This window comes from Rhyacophila brunnea, unplaced genomic scaffold (genome assembly GCF_057557595.1).
Source record: "Rhyacophila brunnea isolate RB1 unplaced genomic scaffold, BYU_Rbru_1.0 scaffold_6, whole genome shotgun sequence".
Taxonomy (NCBI): Eukaryota; Metazoa; Arthropoda; class Insecta; order Trichoptera; family Rhyacophilidae; genus Rhyacophila; species Rhyacophila brunnea.
The window spans coordinates 7,607,325-7,630,744 of NW_028233276.1; the positions used below are offsets into that span (position 1 = coordinate 7,607,325).

Sequence of the window (23,420 nt, forward strand, 5' to 3'; positions counted from 1 at the left end):
ATGAAAATAATAATATGTTCTTTGCTAATAGCAATCTGTACACTTTGTGCATGATCATAAATAACTCAGTGGGGTGGAGGAAGGCTGTTAAGATTCAACCTAAACAATGCACACCAAACTTTGCCAGTCATACTTATTTGTTTTTATTGAATTAAGGATACAGTTTGCAAATGATGCTGGTTTTATAATTCAATTGAACCAGCTCTTCCACTATTTTTTTTTCATTTTTTTGATATATATCATCACCTCAATACTACTACTAGATAACTCTGATTTGGTCATTGTTGGGAAAATGAAATTTAAACTTTACTTGATTAACATAAATCTAGGCTATAATCATTATTTAAAATAAAAATGGAAAATTGAGGTTGTCTAATTGGGAATAATTAAATAAAGTTTAATTGTATGAAAAAATATTGTAGATAAATTATTTTATTCATTTAATGCATTTATGGTTTTAAATTTAAGTAAGTATCTAATATTTTCAACACACAAAATTAATACAGTTCCTATTATATTCTGACTTACCTAGTTTTATCATTTTGTAGAGAAGGAAATGTAGAATTATATTCAATAGCTATCTCAAAAACAGTGAAAATCAAGTTATCTAGTTGTAGTATTGAGGTGACGATATATGCAAGTAAGCTTTCGAAGAAGATTGGGAGATTCAATCCACTACTAAAATGTCACCATACTAATACATAGTAGATAATAATAGTATAAAATAATTAGAAATTATCTTTATTTCCAGATGCATCTATGACCGTAAAGTATCAGGGTTACCTGATCTGTCAACGGGAGTGGACAGAGCCAGGAGTCAAGGAACAGACGCCTACGAATCTCTCATCTCAGATTACCTCCACCACTTCAGTATTATAGCTGACGACACCATCAACTGTGGACCTATCCTGAACTGGTTTCAGATGGATAATAAAGGTGGAATGCTTTACATTAAAAAATGACATCCAAGTTTCCTGTATAATAATGGGATTAATAATTTAAACACGGAAGAATTTTTAATTCAAATATACGAGGGTGGGTCAATAAGTCCTTAGAAAAGCCGACAGGTGGCGCGACTAGTACTGTAAGCGGTTTGTTTTCATGCAGCGGCACTACCGATTCAGTATGCTGCGAAGTTTCAATCAGATTGGTCGGGTTGTTGTGTGTTTCTCGTACATTTAAAAAAAAAATTTGCTTGTTTACAAAAATGGAGAAAATTGAGTTTAGAGCTGTTATTAAACATTTTAATATAAAAGGGTTAACAGCAAAGGAAATAAAAAATGAGTTGGATTTAGTTCACGGCATATCTGCTCCTTCACTTGCAACTATTTATAACTGGTTAAATGAATTTAAACGTGGTCGTACATCAACAAAGGATGAACCACGCTCAGGACGTCCTGTAGAGGTGACTACACCAGAAATGATCAATAAAATCCACGATATGGTGTTAAGTGACCGAAGATTAAAGTTGAGTGAGATAATTGAGGTTACAGGGATCTCAAAAGGTAGCGTCATTTCTATTTTACATGACAAATTGGGCATGAAAAAAATTTCTGCAAGATGGGTGCCGCGTTTGCTCACAGTCGACAATAAACGCAATAGGGTGGTGGCCTCTAAAGCCCTGTTGTCGCTCATGCAACGCAATCCGGATGAATTTTTTCGTCGCTTTGTGACTGTAGATGAAACATGGATACACCACTATACTCCCGAGACGAAAGAACAGTCAAAGCAGTGGATTGCGAAAGGCGAACCATGTCCAAAGAAGGCGAAAACCGTAAAATCAGCTGGTAAGGTTATGGCTACTGTATTTTGGGATGCACGTGGAATTATTTTCGTTGACTATTTGGAAAAAGGAAAAACAATAACAGGGGATTATTATGCATCTTTATTGGACCAGCTAAAAAACAAAATTGAAGAAAAACGGCCTCATTTAAACAGGAAAAAAATCCTCTTTCATCAGGACAATGCCCGTGTTCACACATGTTTACGATCAATGGCTAAAATTGAAGAATTGAAGTTCGAATTGGTCGACCACCCACCGTATTAGCCAGATTTAGCACCCCCCCCCAGTGACTTTTTCCTTTTCCCAAACTTAAAAAAATGGCTAAGTGGACAACGTTTTTTTTCAAATGAAGAAGTCATCGATCGGACAAATGCTTATTTTGAGGACCTTCCGAAAACTTATTTTTCTGACGGTTTAAAAAAAATTGAGAAACGTCTAACCAAGTGTATTGAGCTCCAAGGAGATTATGTTGAGAAATAAAAAAAAATACAAAAATGAAAACTGTTTTAATGCTTTTTTCTAAGGAATTATTGACCCACCCTCGTATTATGAGCAATCTTTATAAACATACCACAATTAATTACAGAAAAGCTCTAGTTCTTTTGCAGTCGGCTGATTCTTCGATTTTATTTGTGTTTTTGCTTTTCATGCTGAAAGAAAGAATCGTGTGTGAGCAGCTAGTGTAATCGTATCATTTATTGATTTATTATTACTTTTTGACCATTGGAAATTTGTAACGCTTCGCCAATTAGTTAATAAGAATTAAAATATGATCCGAGTCATCTTAGGAGTATCAACGAATAGACTAGGAATTATGAATTAACTTATAAGAAAATGATAGAACACTGAACCATAATTTAGTTTGTTGGTAAATTCAGATTCCTCATAAGTTATTGTTGAATCAACATGATCGTGAGAACAGGTGGACTTGATAATTCTAGAATATTATTTATATTGCAATCCAATCCAACAAAATCTAAATATACTAAAAGTTTTAAATGATGCTTTTTATGATTGCTACCCACGCTAGCTGAGTTGGTAGATCGGCCGTTTGTAAAGCCGTGGGTAAAAATGCACCAATGCGTTGAGCGAATGGTTAATATCCTCGTAAAAAAATCTGTTATTAATATAACCTTCCATAGCTCTGTTCGACCTAGTACCGAACATGGGAATTTACTTCATTTCTTTTTTCAGGTCACCGTTTATTAGTAGCCAGCGAGGATTCAAATTCCATCAACACCCCTGCCGTAGCCGCGGCCTATTCTGTCAGAAAATATGTGTCACAGGTATTTTCAACATTATATAATACGTTTAATTGGTCAACATTAATACTGACTTATGTAGTTAACGTGCTGCAATTTAACATAAATTATAACATGATTATAGTAAATTGTCTTTTGATAACATCACTATATTCGTTTCAGGCCAGAGATGAGATCAGCTTTGAAGTAGGCGATATGATATCTGTGATAGATATGCCAGGTAAAAATGTTTTTTTTTTTTTTTCATAAACAGTTTAGTGATTGTTATTCCAATAAGGCCGATTCATTTTGCTAGTGTTTTTTAATGGGCTTCTTATTGCTTACAGGTCCTTGTGAATCGACATGGTGGCGAGGGAAGAGGGGATTCAGCGTCGGTTTCTTTCCTCAGCAGTGTGTTGCCGTGATTGGAGACAAAGTGCCCAGGAATATGAAGCAGCCACCTCCTATTATCGGGTTAGTAAAATGCTTCCAATACTGTTAACCTTTTTCAAAGACGTTTGTAGAAAATAAGATTAAAGTTAATAGCTAATAAACAAAGTCTTCAAATTATTAATAATCTACGATTATTATTCCATGTAAACAATCTGGAAATGGTTGTTTCTAAAGACACTGTTGAAAACTATCTTCTATGAAGACAGAGCCTAAATATATGAAAGTGAAACTGGAAAAGATATTATTTTAACTACAAATCATTTATCATTTTAGATTTACTTGTAGGAAATTCACACTTTTGTGGTCTGAAATCTATTTATTTGCCTTGTAAGTTTTTTTATCTAATGAGCATTGTTTATGTACGTATAATATTTAGATGAATAATTACAAAAATCGCAAATAACAGTATGTTTATAAAAATCTTTCAATGTGCTCATAGACAAATTATTAATTTTTCTATGGCTATCAATTTACCACACTAAATTCTTCTGTAATTCTGTAAAAAACTAATGAACTGTCTGGGTAAAATTGAAACTTTTTGGTTATTTCAGATCAGTGGCAGTGGCTCCCATAAAGCCAGTCCTCCGCAAGCACGGCAAATTGATCTCTCTCTTCAGGAGCTTCATCCTGAGCAGGCCAAGTCGGAGAGCCCTTCGTCAGCAAGGTATACTTAGAGAAAGAGTTTTCGGATGCGATTTGGGAGAACATCTGCTCAATTCTGGACATGAAGGTTAGTTTTTTTTAAACAAATTTGTTAACCCACTTCTTTCCTTTATATATTTTACAATATGTTATACTTATATTTATATTTTTGAATCAAAAACTTTATTTTCACGTGACTCATACACGTTTGCAAATAATACTCCATCATCACATTAAAAGTGCGTTTTATTTTTAGTCCCCTTGGTTTTATCCACGTGTGCGTCCATTATCGAGCAGCACGGGTGTGTGGATGGGATCTACCGTTTATCAGGCGCATCCAGTACCACGCAGAGACTGCGCCTGGCTTTCGATGAAGAGAGACCGCCTCCTCCACCCCAAGATGTCCACGCTGTCGCCTCCCTTCTCAAGATGTACTTCAGGTTAGTATTTACTTTTTGATCTTTGATGTTTTAATCGTAGAGGAAATTTACAAGAGAATCATATCAGTGAACAAATTCTACTTTGTTCTAACTAGATAGTGCTATATATTAATGACTGCCGCCTAGTTGGGGATTGAACTGGAAATCAGTCATTTTGGATTCGGACAGTCGGAGAGACTAATTGACAGAAGACAGTATCCACTCCGGGTTGTCATGTTCCTGATGTTTATATCAATGTTATTGTTTGTATTTTATTAATTGTTGCATGTATTTTATTGCAGGGAATTACCTAATCCGTTGTGCACATACCAGTTATATTCATGCTTCGTGGCTGCAGTTCAAGGCACCGCGGAGCCAAGAGAAGGATCGGAGTCTGGTTCGGAAGTTGTGGAACCAAGACGGTTAGATGACACGGAAAAGCTCCTGAGGATGAGGGAAACTGTCGTCAAGTTACCGCCCCCACATTACAGGTATTTGTATTTTTGTATTCTTTTTGTACCAACAGAATCATAATTATTTTTTATGCTTTCATAGTTCAATCAATGCTAGCAAACTGAGATTGAAAAATAATCTTTTATCAGTGAAGTAAACTTCATTTTGATTATATTTTTCATTTAGGTTTAGTTATTCAGTGTTGTTTTGTAGTGGTAGGTAAGTCATTATGGCAGTCCCTTGTAGTAAAATGCGTAACGTTTTAACATCACATAAGGCACTAACTCTCATAATATTATCAACTCAATTTCTCATAAATACATGTATATAGTATATGATTTTCTCAAGTCTGGGTGTTTCTGTGACATGTAATTGGATCAAGTGGTCTGTTGGTGCTTAAAAAAATGTACTGTCTTGGGGTGGCGAATTAAGGGGACGTTCTACAGAATTGGCCTTGAGAATTGAAAATATGATTTTTTAACATGTGGTCCATAATATCTGGTCTACTAGTTAATATAAAAAGGTCATGTCAAAGTTGTTTGTGTCAATAAATTTGCTCTATGACTCATCCAACTCATATTTCATCAGGGCTGTCGAAGACATAAATCATAAATATTTATAACTTTAAATTTTTATTTATAATATATATTATTTAAGTTTTGTGCATCTAATGCCGGGTCCATACTGGCAACAATTTAAGTTGCAGGTAACCTCGTTAGATTTTATGATAATTATGATGATTATCGTAAAATTTCTTAAGCAATTATGGTAAGTATCGTAAAATTTAATGAGGTTGCCAGCAACTGGAAATGGCTTAATATCCACTGTGGTTCACGTAGTGGCATGGACCTGGGGTTAACTAATTCAGGAAGTCAACACCCATGATAGAATTTTTTCCAGTTTTGGTTGCATTATATTCCAAAACTCTTCTGTAAAAATCGTTCCCGATTTTATAAATGGAAATTTCTCGGTGTACATAGTAAACAAACCTACGAATAAAAAAAGACAAGAAGGAACATACTGATTCATCGCACTAAAATCTGGCAATCAAATTCGCCATTTTGAAAAGCGACGATTTTGCGTAAACAAATATCACGTGGTCTGTACGTGTGCTGAAAACTTCGAGTGTGTTTGTAATTTTGTGTATTTTATGTTTGTGTATCACACATTGTCGGCCATATTTGCCGGCCTTTCTGATTACCTTGATTTGTACACATCATCCTTCCTGTCTTTTTTTATTTGTAGAAACAAACAGTATTTTTTATTAGATATATGAAGTTGGCCTTGAATCTGTAATATAATAATACACAATTAAAAGATTTTGAAATAGAAAAAAACACATTTCCAAGCTTTCAGCCGTGCTCACTCATGAATTTCATTCGTCATTTAGATAAGTATATACACATTTTGATGTTATCTTGCAAAGTGCGAATGTAATGTTTTCAAATAATTGATATGGATTAATTATACCATCGTATTATTTTCTCGAAATCATAAACATACTATAATAGTATTTGAGTATCAACCTATGTTCAATTTGAATTGGGTTATAATAATAATATACCCGTATATATATCAATAGTATGTTTGCTACAAAATCCACCCAAGTTATCAGTACGTACGTGCACAGGTTTGATTAAAAACTATGATGAAATTAACATTTTAAAAATATTAATTCATAATATTATTTTGACAGCCCTGTTTTCTGATCGGCGTACATCTTGCAGGTGTTTATAAAATAATAATAATGTTCAGCAGCAGACAATATCAATAATAATAATAATGTTTCTTGAAATAAAATCATTAGTGATTTTTGCGAAAAGATCGACTTAAATTAATTAAATTAATGGACGCCGAGGTCCTTTTTATACTAAATTATATTTGAATGTCGAGCTCTTCAGCCCCCCCTTAAGAAAAGAGTAATTATGTAGACAGGTAAATAAATCAACAAAAATTTTAAGACTAAAAATTTAATCTTATGTCTTTATAATAAATATAATTGATTTAAAAATTTTCAATAGGTAGATAAATAACCGAAATTCTTTTTAATTTATTCCTATTATGTAGTTGATTTCTTCACAATGTAATAATGTGTTGCTCATTTTTTTTTGTGTAGAACGTTGGCATTCCTGATGAGGCATCTTCACGGCATGTCCCTGTTGGGTTCAAGTACTGGAATGACAGCTCGCAACATGGCCATCGTTTGGGCTCCCAATCTCCTCAGGTCTCCCCTGCAGCAGCACGCTTTGCAAGGAGTCGCTGTACAGGTAAAAGCCGAAAGTCAGCCGATAACAACAAAAATCAATTCTGAATCCATCAGAGAACTTGTTATAAAACTATAATGTTATCTTTCAGGCGGTGGTGACCGAATTCCTGATCTGCTATGCGGAGCTAATCTTCTTAGATGACCAGCCCACGCAGGGAAGTGGGCAGGACAATCTGGATAGCTTACCTAGTCTCGACTCCATGGACAGCCAAGCGGGCTTGGCTAAAAGACCTAAGAGTCTTCCGTTAGCTACACCTACCAAACTGTTGAGGTAATTTTAACATTCATTATACATACTGTATCAGACTTCTTGTTTCCTTCCAATGGACAGCAGAAAACTATCAGTTGAGATTTCATTTCGGGTAATGATGTGGTAAATGACACCCACGGTGGCCGCGCGGCTTAAGCGTTGGACTATCACGCCGTGGGTCTCAGGTTCGAATCCTGGGTCTGGCAAGTACACATATTGTTTTTCAGTTTGTGTGTGAGTCAGGGTATGGACCTAATAGGTTGAGCAAGTGGCTGACATCCATTTCTCGTAAAAAACAAAATCTGTTAATACAAACCTCTACTCTGTGGAGGCCCATATGATCCTGTTAGGATCGGACATGGTCGAAAAAAAAAAAAAAAATCATAACACCTAGTTTACTCACATACGGTCGGGGGATCCAACTAATTTTAGATTCTATAATTTTTATCACTAATATCTACTCTATTAATTGAATTAGTATTTAATTAGTAGAATTCCATTTTCCAAACTGATACATAATATGTATTATATTAAATTCTACAGGTTATTTTTTTAGTCGATAGCTAATTTATTTGATTGTAACACCTCTTGTCTTGATAGTGGTGTTATAACCTGAAAAAAAAACAACTTATAGAATGTAATACAATTCATATTATCATTTCTTAATACCTACTTAGCGTCTGCATCAACGATAACTCTTGGTGTCTCCGTGTACTATTCAGTCAGCGATGCGTTCCTTCGCCAGACATTGTAACAGTTCATTATTAAACTGGAAATTTCATTACCTTTGTGTAGGTTAACTGCACCAATAATGTCAAGAACCAAATAATGGAGATGTTATTTTGTTGTCATTGTTTGCTGTTTTTAATACATGAAAACATATTTTAAATGTGTTCTCTTTCAGTAGGTATATAGTTCTTCTTTCTACTTTCAATTCTAGCGTTTGATATTTTTCACTTTTAATAGTTTTAGCTTCCTTTAAATACACCATCGAATAGATGGAAAAACTATCAAACCTCACGGTAATGTAGTGTGTTTATAGTAAACAAGACATGTTTCTATTACAAAATAGTGTAAAAATACCATCTCATACAATTTCGAAAATAAAGTTTTTTGTTATTTATTTTTAGTTTGGAAGAAGCCCAAAATAAACAACAGTTGCGGCCTAGCGGTTCAAAAGAACCGCACTACATTGAAGTTGGCGGCGGACCAAATAGTTTACCGAGATATCATACTGTCATACAGCTGCCTTCAGGTACATTAAATTATATTTATGAATAAAAATTTTAATATAGGGTTATCAAATAACATATATATTTTTTTTCAAGTTTCTCTAAAGCCAAATCAGCAAAATTTCAATGCACCACCAAATGGTTATTTTGTTTAAGTTCTTGTGTTAACTGTATTTTATACGCATATAAATGCAAATCTTTATGAAGAATATTCCATGTAGTGCCATAAAGCCGCATTTAGACCAAGCGAGCGAATGTATATTCTTCCCCCACTCCAGCAAAATTCTGGGGGAAGAACATATATTCGTTTGCTTCATCTAAATGCGGCTTAAGGTGACGCATCAGTGAAACGCCAAATAATTTTCAACTGTACGCGCGACGAAATTTTGGACTCGCTGCCATTCACTGAGAAAATGTTGACTCAGGAACACGTCACTTTGCTGCGTGATGGCGACGGGTCAATTAATTCTAAAATCGTGTAAAGATGACTAAAAACGTTACCCATTTACTTTAAAAAGAAAATATGTCAATGAATATATTATTATTGTTACTAATAGAACAATAAACAGAACATAAAATGGACGTATGTTGGATTTATATGACAATTAATATTTCGTTTGACAGGCGTCATTTTCACCCGCCACCCGCAATCCGCGCATCGCCTAGCGACGATCTTTTTAGACCGTGCCTCAACTAATGCATGGCCTTAAGAAAGTCCAAGTTCTTGAGAATGACATCTCGATTTTTATCCATACTTTGATTCACAACATCGATATTTTCAGCAGTACGTTTACGTTTTTGACGGGTTGGATTTTTAACATCACAAACATTGTCATTTGACTCAAATTTTCCAATTAAATTACGAATAGTAAACTCTGTAGAGGTAGATTATTTTGACCATAAATTTTACGTTATGCCCGAAATGCAGCTCGAATAGATTTGTACACGTTGTACAACTGTTTATCTTTTTAAAAATCTATAGTACTAATTTGATAACCCTATATTTCATGTCTATATGATACAAATTAATTTGTGTATAGGTTCTGCTAAGCGCGGTCTGAAGCGTTCTCCATCGGGCTGGCGTGGTCTCTTCTTCCGCGCCACAAAGCACCGTCCTCCTACGGTTGTATTGGGCACTCATCAAGCGCAAACCACTGGTGCAAACATCTCTGCCGCTTCTGGTGAAACTTCCCACCACAGAGATGCTGCTCCTTCCGGTGGTCTGGGTATTCAGAGTAGAGTGGAGAGGTGTGAAGAAGTAGCACTTGACGCGAAACGGAGTGATCAAGTCGAAGGAATGGCCGTGAGTTTTATTTTGTCTTCAAACAACATCGTAAAAACTTCCATATATATTCATCCACAAATTAAATGGATGCGATTTTAATTGTATAGATACAAAATGTGTTGATTGATAATCAATCCACATGTAAAATTTTATTTCATGATTTAAAAATATAATTTTCTTTGCACTATTAAAAATGCCTTTTCATGAAAACTAGGTGGGCGGGTTGTAAGATAATAATAAAAAGGGGTCTCAAATAAAAAAGACTGGGAACATAATATGTATGTAATGTACATACTTCGCTAAAAATTTTAAACTGTCGATTAAACATATTAATGAATTACTGGAAATTCTAATCTGCGTGAATAATTAATGAAACTTCAGATTGGTGTAGAAGACGTGAGATTGGCGAGATCGTGCGAGAGCCTCGGGTCGGAAGGCGACTCCCTTCCTCCTCTCATATCGCAACCCACGGATACCCAAGCTGCCAATCATCACAACAGGTAAATGACATAAAATATGGTATTAATAAGAGAGTTGACTCTTGATTTACCAGGAAAACCTTAGATGTAGAGACTGACAACTATAAATTGATGCGTTGCAGTTTTGACAGCTCACAATAAGCTGGTAATACTCACATTGCGACATTAGCGACATGGTCACGTCTCGTTTCCTTTGGTCTTCTGAATTTAAACTGAATTCTGACAGTCCTACAGTGGCATAGTTGGTAGAGCGACCGTCTCTGAAACTGGGGGTGAGGGTTTGATCCCACGTCTGGCAAAAAATACATCTAGTTTTTACAGTATTGATCGTGGTCCCAATCGGTTGAGCGAATGGCTAACAACTATTACTCATATCTTTAGTCTGTAAAGGCTCATGTGCTCAGGTTATGAGGGATAAGTGTTCAGATGTCATTATATTTTTAACAATAAGTCATTTTCTGTGATCTGTGTTTCTGTTTTGAAAAAATAAATCTACATAGTTTACCCTGCTTGGCCTGTCTATGCTTATTATATAAATTTGTTGATTGATAACTGTCAGATAATCGAAAATCGCTACGCAAGGCAGCTCGCAACAAAATTAACGTTATGCGAGGCAGCCGCGCGCAGCACCTTTGAGTATCGACGAACCGAGTATCGTGAGCATTTTCCTCACGAGGCTTTTACATATATTAATACATGGCGAGGCTGCTCGCTCAGTCAGTACACGGCTATTCACGCGTGATTCCACTCATTATGACGATTCCTGGCACAAAATAAGTGCTGGACAAAAAAAATAAGATTAGAAATCGATCGCAATATAACGAACTCACACTCACCGGGGTTGCGATCATTGAGGGTTACCTGTACAATGAAAGCGAATCCATAGGATCGTGAGCCCAATCGGTTGGGTGAATGGCTAACAACTATTACTCATACCTTTGGTTTGTAAACGCTCTTGTGCAAAAGTTATGAGGGATAAGTGTTCAGATATTATTACATATTATATTTTTAACAATAAGTAATTTTCTGTGATCTGTGATGATAATTTGTAAATTTTCACTCATAGTAGGGTAAAAACATTTTGATGAGTGTAGTTTTGAATTTTCTCAATGATGTTTTGGATTAACCGGGTAAATTGATACCTGGTATGATATGAATAGATTTAAGAGAGTCAAATACGCGCCTGCACAGTATTTGTATTGCTTTCCGGTAGTCTGTTGAATATAAATTGTATGTTTTTGTGTTGAAAGGTCTGTGTCATGCGATTCATATTTTGAAGCGAGTCTCGCGGAGATGGCTGGTATGCAACTGCGGCTCACTTCACAAGAGCGAGAGATGGATATATTCAGCGAGGACGACACTACCAGACAGGTAAAGTGATGATTATTTCTCTCTCCATTTTAATTCCATACCTATGAATCGACTAACATTTCACACAGCTTTGCCAATTTATTAATTAACCTATTCCCAAAATAACTGTACAGATTGGTGATTGTAACAATGGTGTTATTGCAGATATGGAATAAGGACGGGCCAAGCAGCGGAGACACGAGTGTTGAACCAAGCCCAACAAAACTCCCGAGAACGGCTGAAGTTAAACCACCCAGTCCATTGGATAGCAGGTCAATATTATATCACATTTTTAATATATGTAGCTGAATCACGATTTTTATTCTAATGTAGAAAATATGGACCAAGATTTACAAGAATTAACTGTTGGCCATTTGATCCATCGGTTGAGACAATGACTTGAATACACACGTATTGATTGAAAAATTTCAATTCATCATTTACCCCGGAATTTCACAGAACTCAAAACCTTTTTGTATAGAAATGAAGCCATTATATTATTATGAAAGTAATTAGGTTACTGAGGGTAATGATTAAATTAGCTGCAAATCATTTCAAATTATAGTTTCAATGGTGGCAAGATTGTGCTCTTGAGATTTATTTGCTATGGCTGCACTGTAACTCCATTTTTATTTATTATGAACCATTGAACATACATAATCTGAAAATATCAAAGATATTCATAATATAACTATTATTTTGAAATAAATATGATGCCAGGTGGGAATTGAACCCGCATCGATCGGATTCACTCCAATGTGCTTTGCGCCACTTGCGTCCTACCTAATTACGAAAAAATTAGCTTATATACGTACATCTGAAATGCGATACAAATTGTGTTAATTTTGGCAATCGGCTTTTGTGGTTTGATTCAAGGTACTAATGCTATTATTATGGTACCTTGATTCAAACAAAAGTCGGCACTTACTTGGATTCATGGTTGCAAACGTCAGGATCTCTCCGAATTTAAAAGGTTTCACTAATTTTTGGAAAATGTGTAATATCTGAGGTGTTTTCTTATTATGCATGTTCAGTAAAGAATGTTACATTTTTAAATCTTGTAAATTACTATTCGTTGAATTAAAAAATAGTTTATTACGAACCATTCGCTGGATGGAATCCAATGGATGCAGGCTGAAGTCTCGCTCAGTATAAATGTTTTTTATAGTACGTACATACATAATATGTTGTTGAGGTTGTAAAACCAATAGCATGCCTCACAATTCGATTTTATTTAACAACATATCAGTAACACAGAGAACTTTTTACTTTAGTTACCAATTCAACCATACTTAAAATGTTCTTAAATAGCCGTCAGTTGTAATAGAGAGTCCAATGGACTCGACTCCCTTTGTATTACTCCCAACTCTTTCGATCCAGTCCGTATTATATTTATGTCATAAAAGAAGGAATACCTCCACTCTTTATTTAACATATTTTACATTTCAGAAAGCGAACAAAGATTGAAGAGCAGTTATCTGATCTCCTGTACATCGACTGCAGCACTCCAGAGCATGGCGGCGCGTCTTCGGGAGTCAAAGCGTCTTCGGCCGGCAATCAGAACACTTTGTCAACAGCAGTCAATAGAAATGCTAACACTGGTGAAGCGAATATTGCTGCACTCAGTCAAGGTGCTGATTCGCCGAGCCCTGAAGCCGATGCTAAAAGGTTAGCTTAACTTTTGATTGAGAACTCAGATTATAATATGTACCACTTCAAATCAATACACTGGATACACATGAGTAATGTTAATTCATAATAAAATACAAAATTGGGTTATGCTGTCTAAGGAGATGGATCATTTCTTCTAACAGATGCATATACGTCGTATAGATTTGCTACCATTGTACAGGTAACCCTCATTGATCGCGACCTCGGCGAGTGCTAGTTTGATATATCGCAATCGATTTTTAATAATTTTTCTTTGTACTGCACTTATTTTTGACATGTGCCATGGAGTGGAATCACGCGTGTATGATTAGATTATTTGCTAGTTATCGACAAATTTTACATAACAAATGCGCAGACAAGCCAGGCAGGATAAATTATGTAGATTTCTTTTACAACGTGGAACAAAATGAACTTATTTTCAGTTTATTGCAAAGTTATAATATTTTTATTTTATGTATGACGTTTATTTTGTTTTGTTTATTATAAAAGTATTCATATTTTAAATTGTTTGGTTTACAAATTCCCAATTGATCGTGAAATTTCGCTCATCGCGACAGTGTCCGAAACGTATTTCCTGCAATCGAGTCATATTCATCATACCAGAAACCTGGTTCATGACCAAAAAACATCGAAAGATGCTGCGCTCATTCGAGCGGAGCGTGCTGCACAGTATCTATTAATCCAGCGATACCGCCAGGATGGAGAAAGATACAGTAATGGACTGTACACTTTGTACAGGAGTTTACACATCGTACAGTCCATTAAATTGGACCACCTAAGATGGATGGCTATTTATAAAGAATTGGCTAGTCGCGAACGACAAAAGAACTGATGTTAGGAAGGTGGAAGGCAAACGAAGACCTGGTCGACCTCATACAAAATGGAGAGATAATGTTGTGTTTGATTTAAAGACGGGGTATCCAAAACGGGAGCAAGTGGTTTTTGATAAATCTGAATGGATGAGGCAGATAAGGCAGATGTTATAGAAGGCAAAGAGGTGCCTAGAGCCAGAAAGTAGAAGTGAATATAGAGGTATCTCCCATTTCCCACTTCTATGTCGCTTCTGTCCAATTATCCACAATAATTTATTCTCTTAACCTGGCACTCGCGGGCTATTGTAGTATGACGAATTCACTCTCCGCGGTGACGGTTTTTGTTTAATTTAACTTCTGTGTTTCATAATAAAAATGGTAATAAAAAATGAGTTTTATGGCTCTTTAGGCGCCTAGACATGTTCAGATTATTTTACAACATTAAACAACCGTAATAAATCAGTCATAATGTCAAAAATATCCGAAGAAATTAATTCTATACAAAGACTCACCATTTAGAAGATTTCCGCCATTTTGTTTTATGTATATGGAGCACTGCAAGGCTTGTATTTTGTTATTCGTCACGCTCGTGCTTGACGCGAGTATAGAAACACTTCACAAATGGTAATAAAATCACACATAATGTTTTTTCCCTGAGTAGGGTCGTAAATATAGCACAATAATTTTAGACTAAACAAACTTTTAGGCAGACACTTAAACAGCTATTAAATATTATTACTGAGTTACATATTTATTTTTACTTTTCACATTTAAAATTGTTTTGAAGAGTGGTAGATTTTATAACACGGACTGAGACATAAAGCCACATTGCAAATACAACACATATATCTAGATAGAGATGTTTTTTTTTTATTAATTTTTGAATTTCCGCACACATGACAGCGTCTTCTGGGCTTTTTATTATTTGCCGTGGGCGGAATGTGTTCCGGCAAATGATCTGTTAAAGTTCTAGGTAACAACCTCAATGGATTTTCACTAGTCGATGGTCTGGGTTGTGGAGTTTTCGTGATTTTCACAGCGTACTTAGCAACTAATTGTTTTATCACGACTAACTGAAATTCTCCTAAAGTTTTTTTACTACCAGTAACAGATTTATACATATAGAATGAATTTAATAAATAGAGGTCAATCATGTGAAATGCTACTTTTTTGTACCATTTCACAGATTTCCTCATGCACGACAAGCTGCTGAGCATCATGTCGGCCTTGTCGACAGTCCCCATATTTTTATTATACTCTAAGATGCACTTTGGCTTCATAATGGGTTCTCCGGTTCTAAAATTAGTTTTACCGGTTGGACCGAAGGAGTCATCGTGCATGGTTGTAAGCATGTGGACATCTCTTCTGTCACACCATTTGAGAGCCAACAGTGGGCTTTTTGACTTTGCCTCTGTCTCCCCCTTTTTCAGCTTTTTGAAGCATGGCATTTCTTTGCGATTCTTACGTACAGTCCCACAAGCATTGGTTTTATTTTCATGGAGGTGTTTGAATAACTGTGGACCGGTGTACCAGTTATCGCACCACAACGAATGCCCTTTGCCCAGATACTCGGTCAGCAGCGTTGTCACAACAGCTCCGGAAATTCCAAAATTTTGGCTATCCACTATGTCTGTCCCGTCACCACAATAAATAATAAAATCTAAAATATAACCCGTCATAACGTCACACAGCACGAACATTTTGATACCGAAACGATGACGCTTCGATGGAATAAATTGTTTAAAAATAAGTCTCCCTTTAAAAACAATAATGCTCTCATCGATACAGAGATTTTGATGCGGAATCATCGTGTCTTTGAAAATTTTGCGTGTATGCTCTAAAAGTAACCTAATTTTATTTAGTCTATCTGAGGTAACACTTGTTGGATCGGAAAAATGGAGCATTTGGAGCAATAACTCATATCGGTCTCTAGGCATTGTCTGACCGAAAATGGGTGCACTTAAAAAACAATCCGTACTCCAGTGTTCTTCTAGTGACAAATGTTTGTTTCGTGTCATGAGCATTGACACCGCAAAAAATGCATATAATTCTGATACAGTTGTATCGATCCAATTATGAGAACGTGATTTTGGTCCAAGTTCTTGAGTATTATATTGATAGTGAAAAAAAATGTTTGTTTGTTGGACTACCTTCAACATTATATCACGGTTTAAAAAATGTTCAAAAAAAAGACACTCAGGCGAAGTCTCAGTCAAATCGCTGTTTGCTATGCCGGATTGAAAATCATCAAACTCATACACGATCGGGACATGGGGTCCGGATGTCCATGTTCTCAAGTGTTCAATTGGCTCTTCTGATATATCTACATCACTGAGGTCAGATGGTTCCAATTCTTCTTCAGATATTTCGTAATCGGAGTCCAATTCCTCACTTAAACCAGCCATATTGAAGTTTGAAAAAAGTTTTCAACCAAACACTCACACGATAACAAAGGTAAAATAGTCCAAAAAAATATAGTCAAAACACCTTATAACAGTTTAATACACATGAATGGAATAGTTAAAAACACATAAACAATAACACAGACAAAATATTTATAAATATTATAATAGTATTCACACAATACAATAGATCGCGTAAAATACGTAATATTTTGTACGGAAAAACGACAAGAGCGATTCCTTGCACAGTCCTCTCACAACAGTGATATTACGCATACTGCGCAAACGCAGTAAAGTGGCGCGATGTTTCAAGCCAAAATTAAATGAGCGTAGATTGACGGCCTGTCGAAGGCATGTCAAACATCGAAGTTTTAGTACTGTAACATAATTTATTTGACAATATTATATATATGTCACCGTTGGTAATGAAATAAGGCAAATTATGGTAGAGATTTCAAAATCATGCGTCATGTATATTCTACATAATCGACCGGCGCATTTTTGCGTACAACATTGGCGACAGAAGCGCTGTAGCCCCGTGGTTTTGCGCAATTTCGCGTACTACTTTCGTGACAGAAGCGGGCGCCGGGTTAAAGATGTTTTTGATTGCAATTAAAAATTAATTATTTACTTCACAGAGTGTGCAAAGAACAACAATCAGCAGCCAGCAGTGTACAGAGTTCATCAGGAAACAGTCCACAGCAAGGCGTCTCTGTTAAAGTGAAAATGAGGTATATTATTTTATTATTCAACCTATTATTAAAAATATAATATGTATATCATTGGCGAAGGGTGGAGGTAGGCTGTTAAGATCCGACAATAGTGCACACTAAACTTTGTCAGTCAAATGTATTTGTTTTTATTGAACTAAGACTTATGTGTAGACAGTGTTTGTTAGTTTTTAATATTCGATTAAACCCTGCCTAATCCAAGCCATAGTACATAGATAATAGCCTAAACCAATATTTTAAAAACTAACCAGCACCATCTGCAAATTGTATTCCTTCATCCAGCAGTGGATCGACCCCGGCTGATGATGATGATATATATATTTCAATTAACAGGTTAGATATAAACATGAAACAGAACCATGGATTTATAATGAGCCTTTTTAGATAAATAGTCATGGGGGGAGGTTTTTGGAAAGGGGACCTTTTTGTTGAAACGTGTCTGGGGGCGTTCGCGAGCAGTAGCCTGCTGTACCAATAATGTTATACCATTGCCTCATGCATGATTAGTGTTACAGTATTTGTGTTTTGCACGCTCAGATTAGCCATATTTTGACGGTCACGTGTAGCAAAATTTAGAGGCAATCGGTGGTAACCCGGGACTTTACACCTGCTTAGTAGAATGGCTCTTATAGTGAAATCAAAACATTGAACAAAACTGCTTGCGACAGGACACAGTGTATCAATTATACTACATGTTGTACATAGTACTGAAATATTAAAAAGTTTATAGGTCAAACTTTTTGTATTTATTTACATATCTCATAAATGTAATTCTTTCTATTTCTTTATTTCAGGGATCACAGAGGCTCACCCCGTAAAACATCGATAAAATCGGGATCGTCTTCCAGACACAGTCACACTGGCTTACCGCCTTCACCTCGTCAGTCCACGCCGACCACTCATACCAACAATTCCCACCGACACTCCACTCTCATTAAAGTTGACTGGCCTGCCAACATCGACACGTCTGACAACAACCGAGATTCAATTACAATACTACCGAATAATGAGATGACACAATCGATGGTGACTTCTGAATATTCATATACACAGTTGCATAGCGATTCCGAGGCTTCTCTGTTGGCGGCCGAATCAAAAGACTCATTAGCGAGACGATTAATCGATTCCAAAGAGTCATTGAACAGTAGAAATAACGATGGTGATTCGATGACTTCTTCATTTAATGAAAGAACTCTTCTCAGTGGAATTATAAAACATTTCGATAAGCAGAGTCGAGACAATTTAACTTGTGCCAGTTTGATTGTGAATATTGACAACAACAGCCGTGATACGCTGATGGGCAATACTTTGGAAGAAGATTTAGTCCTTGCCGGAGTTGTCATCAAGGACGGTTCCGAAGAAAACCTCGACGGAATGATTGTCAGTGATGATACTGATGTCTTGTTTAAAAGTGATGATTCCAATCGCTGTTTGTTGATGTCTGTCGACGAGGACATTGGTTCCAGACATTATGTTAACGTAGAGGGACACTGGTCTAATGAGACTCTGATAACTGAATCTGAAAAGGTAGACGACTGTTTTATGGAAGTGAATCGAGATTCCGATGAATCAAAAAATGATTCTAGTTCTAAATATGAAAACGTTCCCAATTGTCCTGATATTGCGACCAATACGAAATGCAGTATTGATAAAGAAGCGCCTCATTATGATGATATCGAATATGTTCCCAAAAATGATTCAGTTAATAATTCAGACATTAAAACGGGTGTATTTAAACCGGGTCATAATTTAAAAGAAGATATTGCCGAGTTCGAGAACCGCTGCAGTGTCACTGTGATGCCGAGCGATGAAAACTTTAGCACCGTCATGGCGGACAGTCTCGAAGAGTCTCTGTCACCGACAAATATCAGTTACCAGAATTTAAACAGGCTCTCTACTCTATCAGGAGACTCAGGTAAAGCGGGGGCGTCTAAAGAGAGCACGCCAACGTATTCGCCACGGGAACAAGAGAGAACAGAAGAGATCTACGAGTGTTTCAGCTTCGCCAGGCCGTCTTATATTCATCTGGCATCATCCAGCGGCGGAAGCAGCACCCCGACAGGTTCGCCAACGCATTTAAAATCACCGATCAAATCCACCATCAGCATCACTTATAAATCTCCTCTGAAAGAATCGCCTAATTCCGATGAAGTCATGAAAGAGACCGTCAATATAACTGAAGATATCGGCGTGTACGAAGATGTGGGAGAGTTTGCTACCGTTCCTAAGATATCTGATGCTTGTCTGCCGACGCAGCAAGCCTGTCAACCAATTCATTCTGACGTGACGAGCATTCAAAACGCGGCAGAATCCAAACCGGGATCCAGTCACGATGACATTGATATCTATAACCAAGTTAAATTCTTCCGTAATAGTGTGAATGAAGTAAATACTTTATTACTAGACTCAGAAGAAGACCGAAAAGACAGTTCCGTGTTTGAAGATAGTCTGGAAGGAAATATTAATGTGGGGCCGGGGATAAATGATGCTGCGATGGATCGATCCAGTTCAGTGAGCGTGGAGCGAGATACCTCTCTGATGTATGAAAATGTAGATTTCAATATTCCAAAGTCACCCAGTGAAATGAAAGCAGTCAGTTCGAAATCCTCACCTTTGACCGAATTGTGCTTGGACAGGCGACTATTATCGAGTGGGGCCAAACAACATCAGCAGCATTCATATGAAAACTATCAACCGCCCAAATCTGATACAAATTTAGCAAGTTCTGATGGAAAGTTTTCTGCTCCTAAATTGAACATGGGCGATTTTGACAAAGAAAATACGGCTGATAACGGCGGAAATAATCTCAAAGACGATCGAAATAATTCTAGAAAATCCAGCACAACTAGCGTGAGACAGTTGGCGCATAAGTTTGAAAGTCCTACAGAAAATAAGCCTCCTTTCAGTTTCGAGATCAGATCATCCGTTACGAATCTGTCGCTACACGGTCACGACGCTAAGATGGCCGCTTCCAAATGCGATCTGAACCAGCAGCCGTTCGACCGATCGAAAGCCGCCAGTCTGTGTGAAGGTAGAAAAAACATGAGCCAAAAATTAGTGCCGTGCGTTAGGATTCGTAACAACCGGCTGGCGAAACATTCCGTAAATACGAGATCTCTCGATGAAAATGCTTTCATTCAAGAGTTCGGCAGGAGAGATCTGCTGCGAGAGAAGATGACTGTCTCCGGTAACGAAGATATCTTCTCTGTGGGCGGGCGAAGGAAGAGCTTCGAGACCGGCCATTCTAGTCAAGAGCACAGGAGGCTGCCGGATTTGAATCTGCATCTGCAGGGCGAAACCGGATGCAACACCGGAGGAGGCTATTCCAATAGGCGCGATCTGTCGTTGAATCTTTCTTCGAATTCTGATCTACGAGAAGATAAAATGGGATACTTCAGTAATAGATATGTCAGCATTACGCCAACGACTGAAAACAAAATTAGTTTAGTGCAAGCGAGGCTCTCACCCAAGAAAGGCTATAACAGTAGGCAACGGCAGAACTCGAGCGGGCAGGACTATTCGCCTATAGACGACTGCTCTAGAGATTTCCCAGAATCAATTTCATCCAGTGAGAATTCCCTAGACCGGGACAAACGGGACAAATTGAGCCGAGAGCGCATTGAAAAGTACAAAGAGGAGAGGAGATTATTTTTAAGAGAAAAGTATAGTCCGCAGTCTTTCAGGGGCATTTCCGATTTACAGTCGCTGTGCAAAAACAAGGACCAGGAAGATTTGTTTGAAGGTGTCCAACTGAGACACCCGAACAAATTGGAAAGACGAAACACGGCTGATGCGGCACAGAGAAACAAATTTTCCGTAGTTCGTAGTGTCAGCAAATTCGATGGCAATGCCCCAATGGAAGAATTAATCGTTGACTCGTCTGGTGATTCTGTCGCTCCGAAAGTGACAATGGTGCAAAGGAAATTGAGTTTGGACACTATTAAAAGTTCTCCTGTGATGAAGGGCGGTGTTTTGAGGCCGGTGACTGTTGGAGTTTCCCAGCATGTGGCTGTCAGCCGACCGAAGACTTTGGGGGCATTCGGTATTGCCACTTCTGTTGGACTGTCGGAAGAGAAGTGCAGCCCTGCCACTCAGTGCACTGCCGGTGAAGATAAAACCAACTCCCGGTGAGTTATTTGCAGTGTTTCCTTCTATTGCCTTTTTCCATTCTATAAGCTTAAACTTTCATTGAAAGATTTGACACATTATTTGTTTATTAGTTCAGGACATCTGTTGCATAGTTGACATAATCAAAATCTGTTCTATCCAAGTGAGTTAACTGACTTTATGAGTTTATGTTTGGTTTAACAAAAAAACTAAATATAATAATATTATCATTATTCATATAACATAAATATGACTTTCTCTACACAACCAATACCAATAAAAATACTATTACGAAACTGCCCCCTCATTAATTTTCTTTTTGTATCATAAAAATGGTGTTCGTGCTCTAAGTACATTAGTGTACTTATATGATAGGATCAGCGCATCTATTCTATACACAAGGCTGCTGTCGGTGGCTATCGAGGGTATTTATGTATTGAGGTATTATAATTGTTACAATAAGTGCTACATTTCAACAGCACCTCTCTTGGCTGTGTTAACTTTTAGAGCGAGATAGACGGTTTCGACAGTTTACACAGCTAATTTATTGTAACAATTATAATACCTAAATACATAAATATGGTAAACTAGCCTCGATAGCCGCCGATAGCAGCCTTGTCTATAGAATAGATGCGCAGATATGATTAAACTTTTTATTACTTACATCATAATATTACATACTTAACACAATCACTGCTTACCTTTTAATTACCATATTTAAATTACACGTTAATTATATCTGATGGCCAACGACTCCAAAGGCGCCAGTCGCGGTGTTAGCAATAAATGAGTTAATTGAATACTGATCAGTGGGTCTATTCTATACACGAAACACATAATGATGATCTGGCATGCTAAGAGCGTTTAGTGTCTATGATCATATCTATGCCATTCCGACATATTATATGACAGCTATGACATCATATTTACACTCTGTGACATAGGACGGCCAACATATGAAACGGGTTGTCATTGTGTTTAATTTCACCATAAGAAGTTTTCAAAATTATATAAATGGAATGAATGTCCAGGCTTATGTTCTGAAAATACCATAAAATCTCCATTTTTACCTACGTGCCACATGTGGGCCCTTAAGGCTATTTATTATAATGAGGTAGATTAAGTACTTTTGCATTCTTATTGGTTGTATTAATAATTGTAATAATATGTATTATGATGATCTTATCCTTAGGATCGGACATGGTTGAAAAATAAATATTAATTTTTGTTTTTCGTTTTCAGGAAAGAGAAACGGTCACCGTCGTTTAACATCCGGCATATGACAGCCAAGTTTGAGCAGAAATCTAATCAGCCTTAAAAGGAAAAGAATCCGTTATAAATGTGTTCTTTCTTGGTGATATTCAAAGGATTTTCATTTGTGTTTAAATTAACAGTAATATCCAATAGAGTAAAACACAGTGTATGCTAATATTATATTCTACAGACAATTTCAAAGAAGTGGCAGCCATGTGGTTACCATGAGATAATTATTTATTGATTTCTTAAATAAGCCAGTTATGATGTCTACCCATGTCTTCATAATCCGTAGTTTTTTTTTTTTTTTTAATTTGTATAGACAGTAGATATTTCAATAATAATATTATAATAATCTCTTGATTTTTTGCCCTTCTTTTAAAATTAATGTATTCTGCTTGAATACTATTCTTTTAATTTCAATGTTTAAAGTCTAATAATATATTCTTATTTGGTTTGGTTTTCAAATTCACTTTAATAAAATTTAAACTTATAATTTTCTCGCTCGGCAGGAACGCCAACTTTTAATTTTGGAGTAATTTAACTTAAATGTGCTGCCGTCTATTATTATCAAAGAGTTGCAATAACTA

The 23,420-nt window shown here is 36.5% G+C and overlaps 1 protein-coding gene across 2 annotated transcripts in view; it reads left to right on the top strand.

Annotated features, from left to right (window-relative positions):
* The window catches only part of CdGAPr (GTPase-activating protein CdGAPr), a 96,696-nt gene extending 73,670 nt beyond the window's left edge, over positions 1–23,026 (top strand). For both annotated transcript variants that reach the window (XM_085956866.1, XM_085956865.1), the window contains exons 6-23: positions 752–936; positions 2,978–3,069; positions 3,208–3,265; positions 3,372–3,498; positions 4,029–4,207; positions 4,376–4,559; positions 4,841–5,029; positions 7,108–7,258; positions 7,347–7,528; positions 8,638–8,762; positions 9,780–10,042; positions 10,406–10,524; positions 11,754–11,874; positions 12,019–12,125; positions 13,303–13,521; positions 17,377–17,469; positions 18,264–21,596; positions 22,819–23,026. In XM_085956866.1, the coding sequence (XP_085812992.1) occupies positions 752–936; positions 2,978–3,069; positions 3,208–3,265; positions 3,372–3,498; positions 4,029–4,207; positions 4,376–4,559; positions 4,841–5,029; positions 7,108–7,258; positions 7,347–7,528; positions 8,638–8,762; positions 9,780–10,042; positions 10,406–10,524; positions 11,754–11,874; positions 12,019–12,125; positions 13,303–13,521; positions 17,377–17,469; positions 18,264–21,596; positions 22,819–22,894 (5,803 nt within the window). In that variant the 3' untranslated portion in view covers positions 22,895–23,026. The remainder of the gene's footprint in view (positions 1–751; positions 937–2,977; positions 3,070–3,207; positions 3,266–3,371; positions 3,499–4,028; positions 4,208–4,375; positions 4,560–4,840; positions 5,030–7,107; positions 7,259–7,346; positions 7,529–8,637; positions 8,763–9,779; positions 10,043–10,405; positions 10,525–11,753; positions 11,875–12,018; positions 12,126–13,302; positions 13,522–17,376; positions 17,470–18,263; positions 21,597–22,818) is intronic.
* The last annotated feature ends 394 nt before the right edge of the window (positions 23,027–23,420 follow it).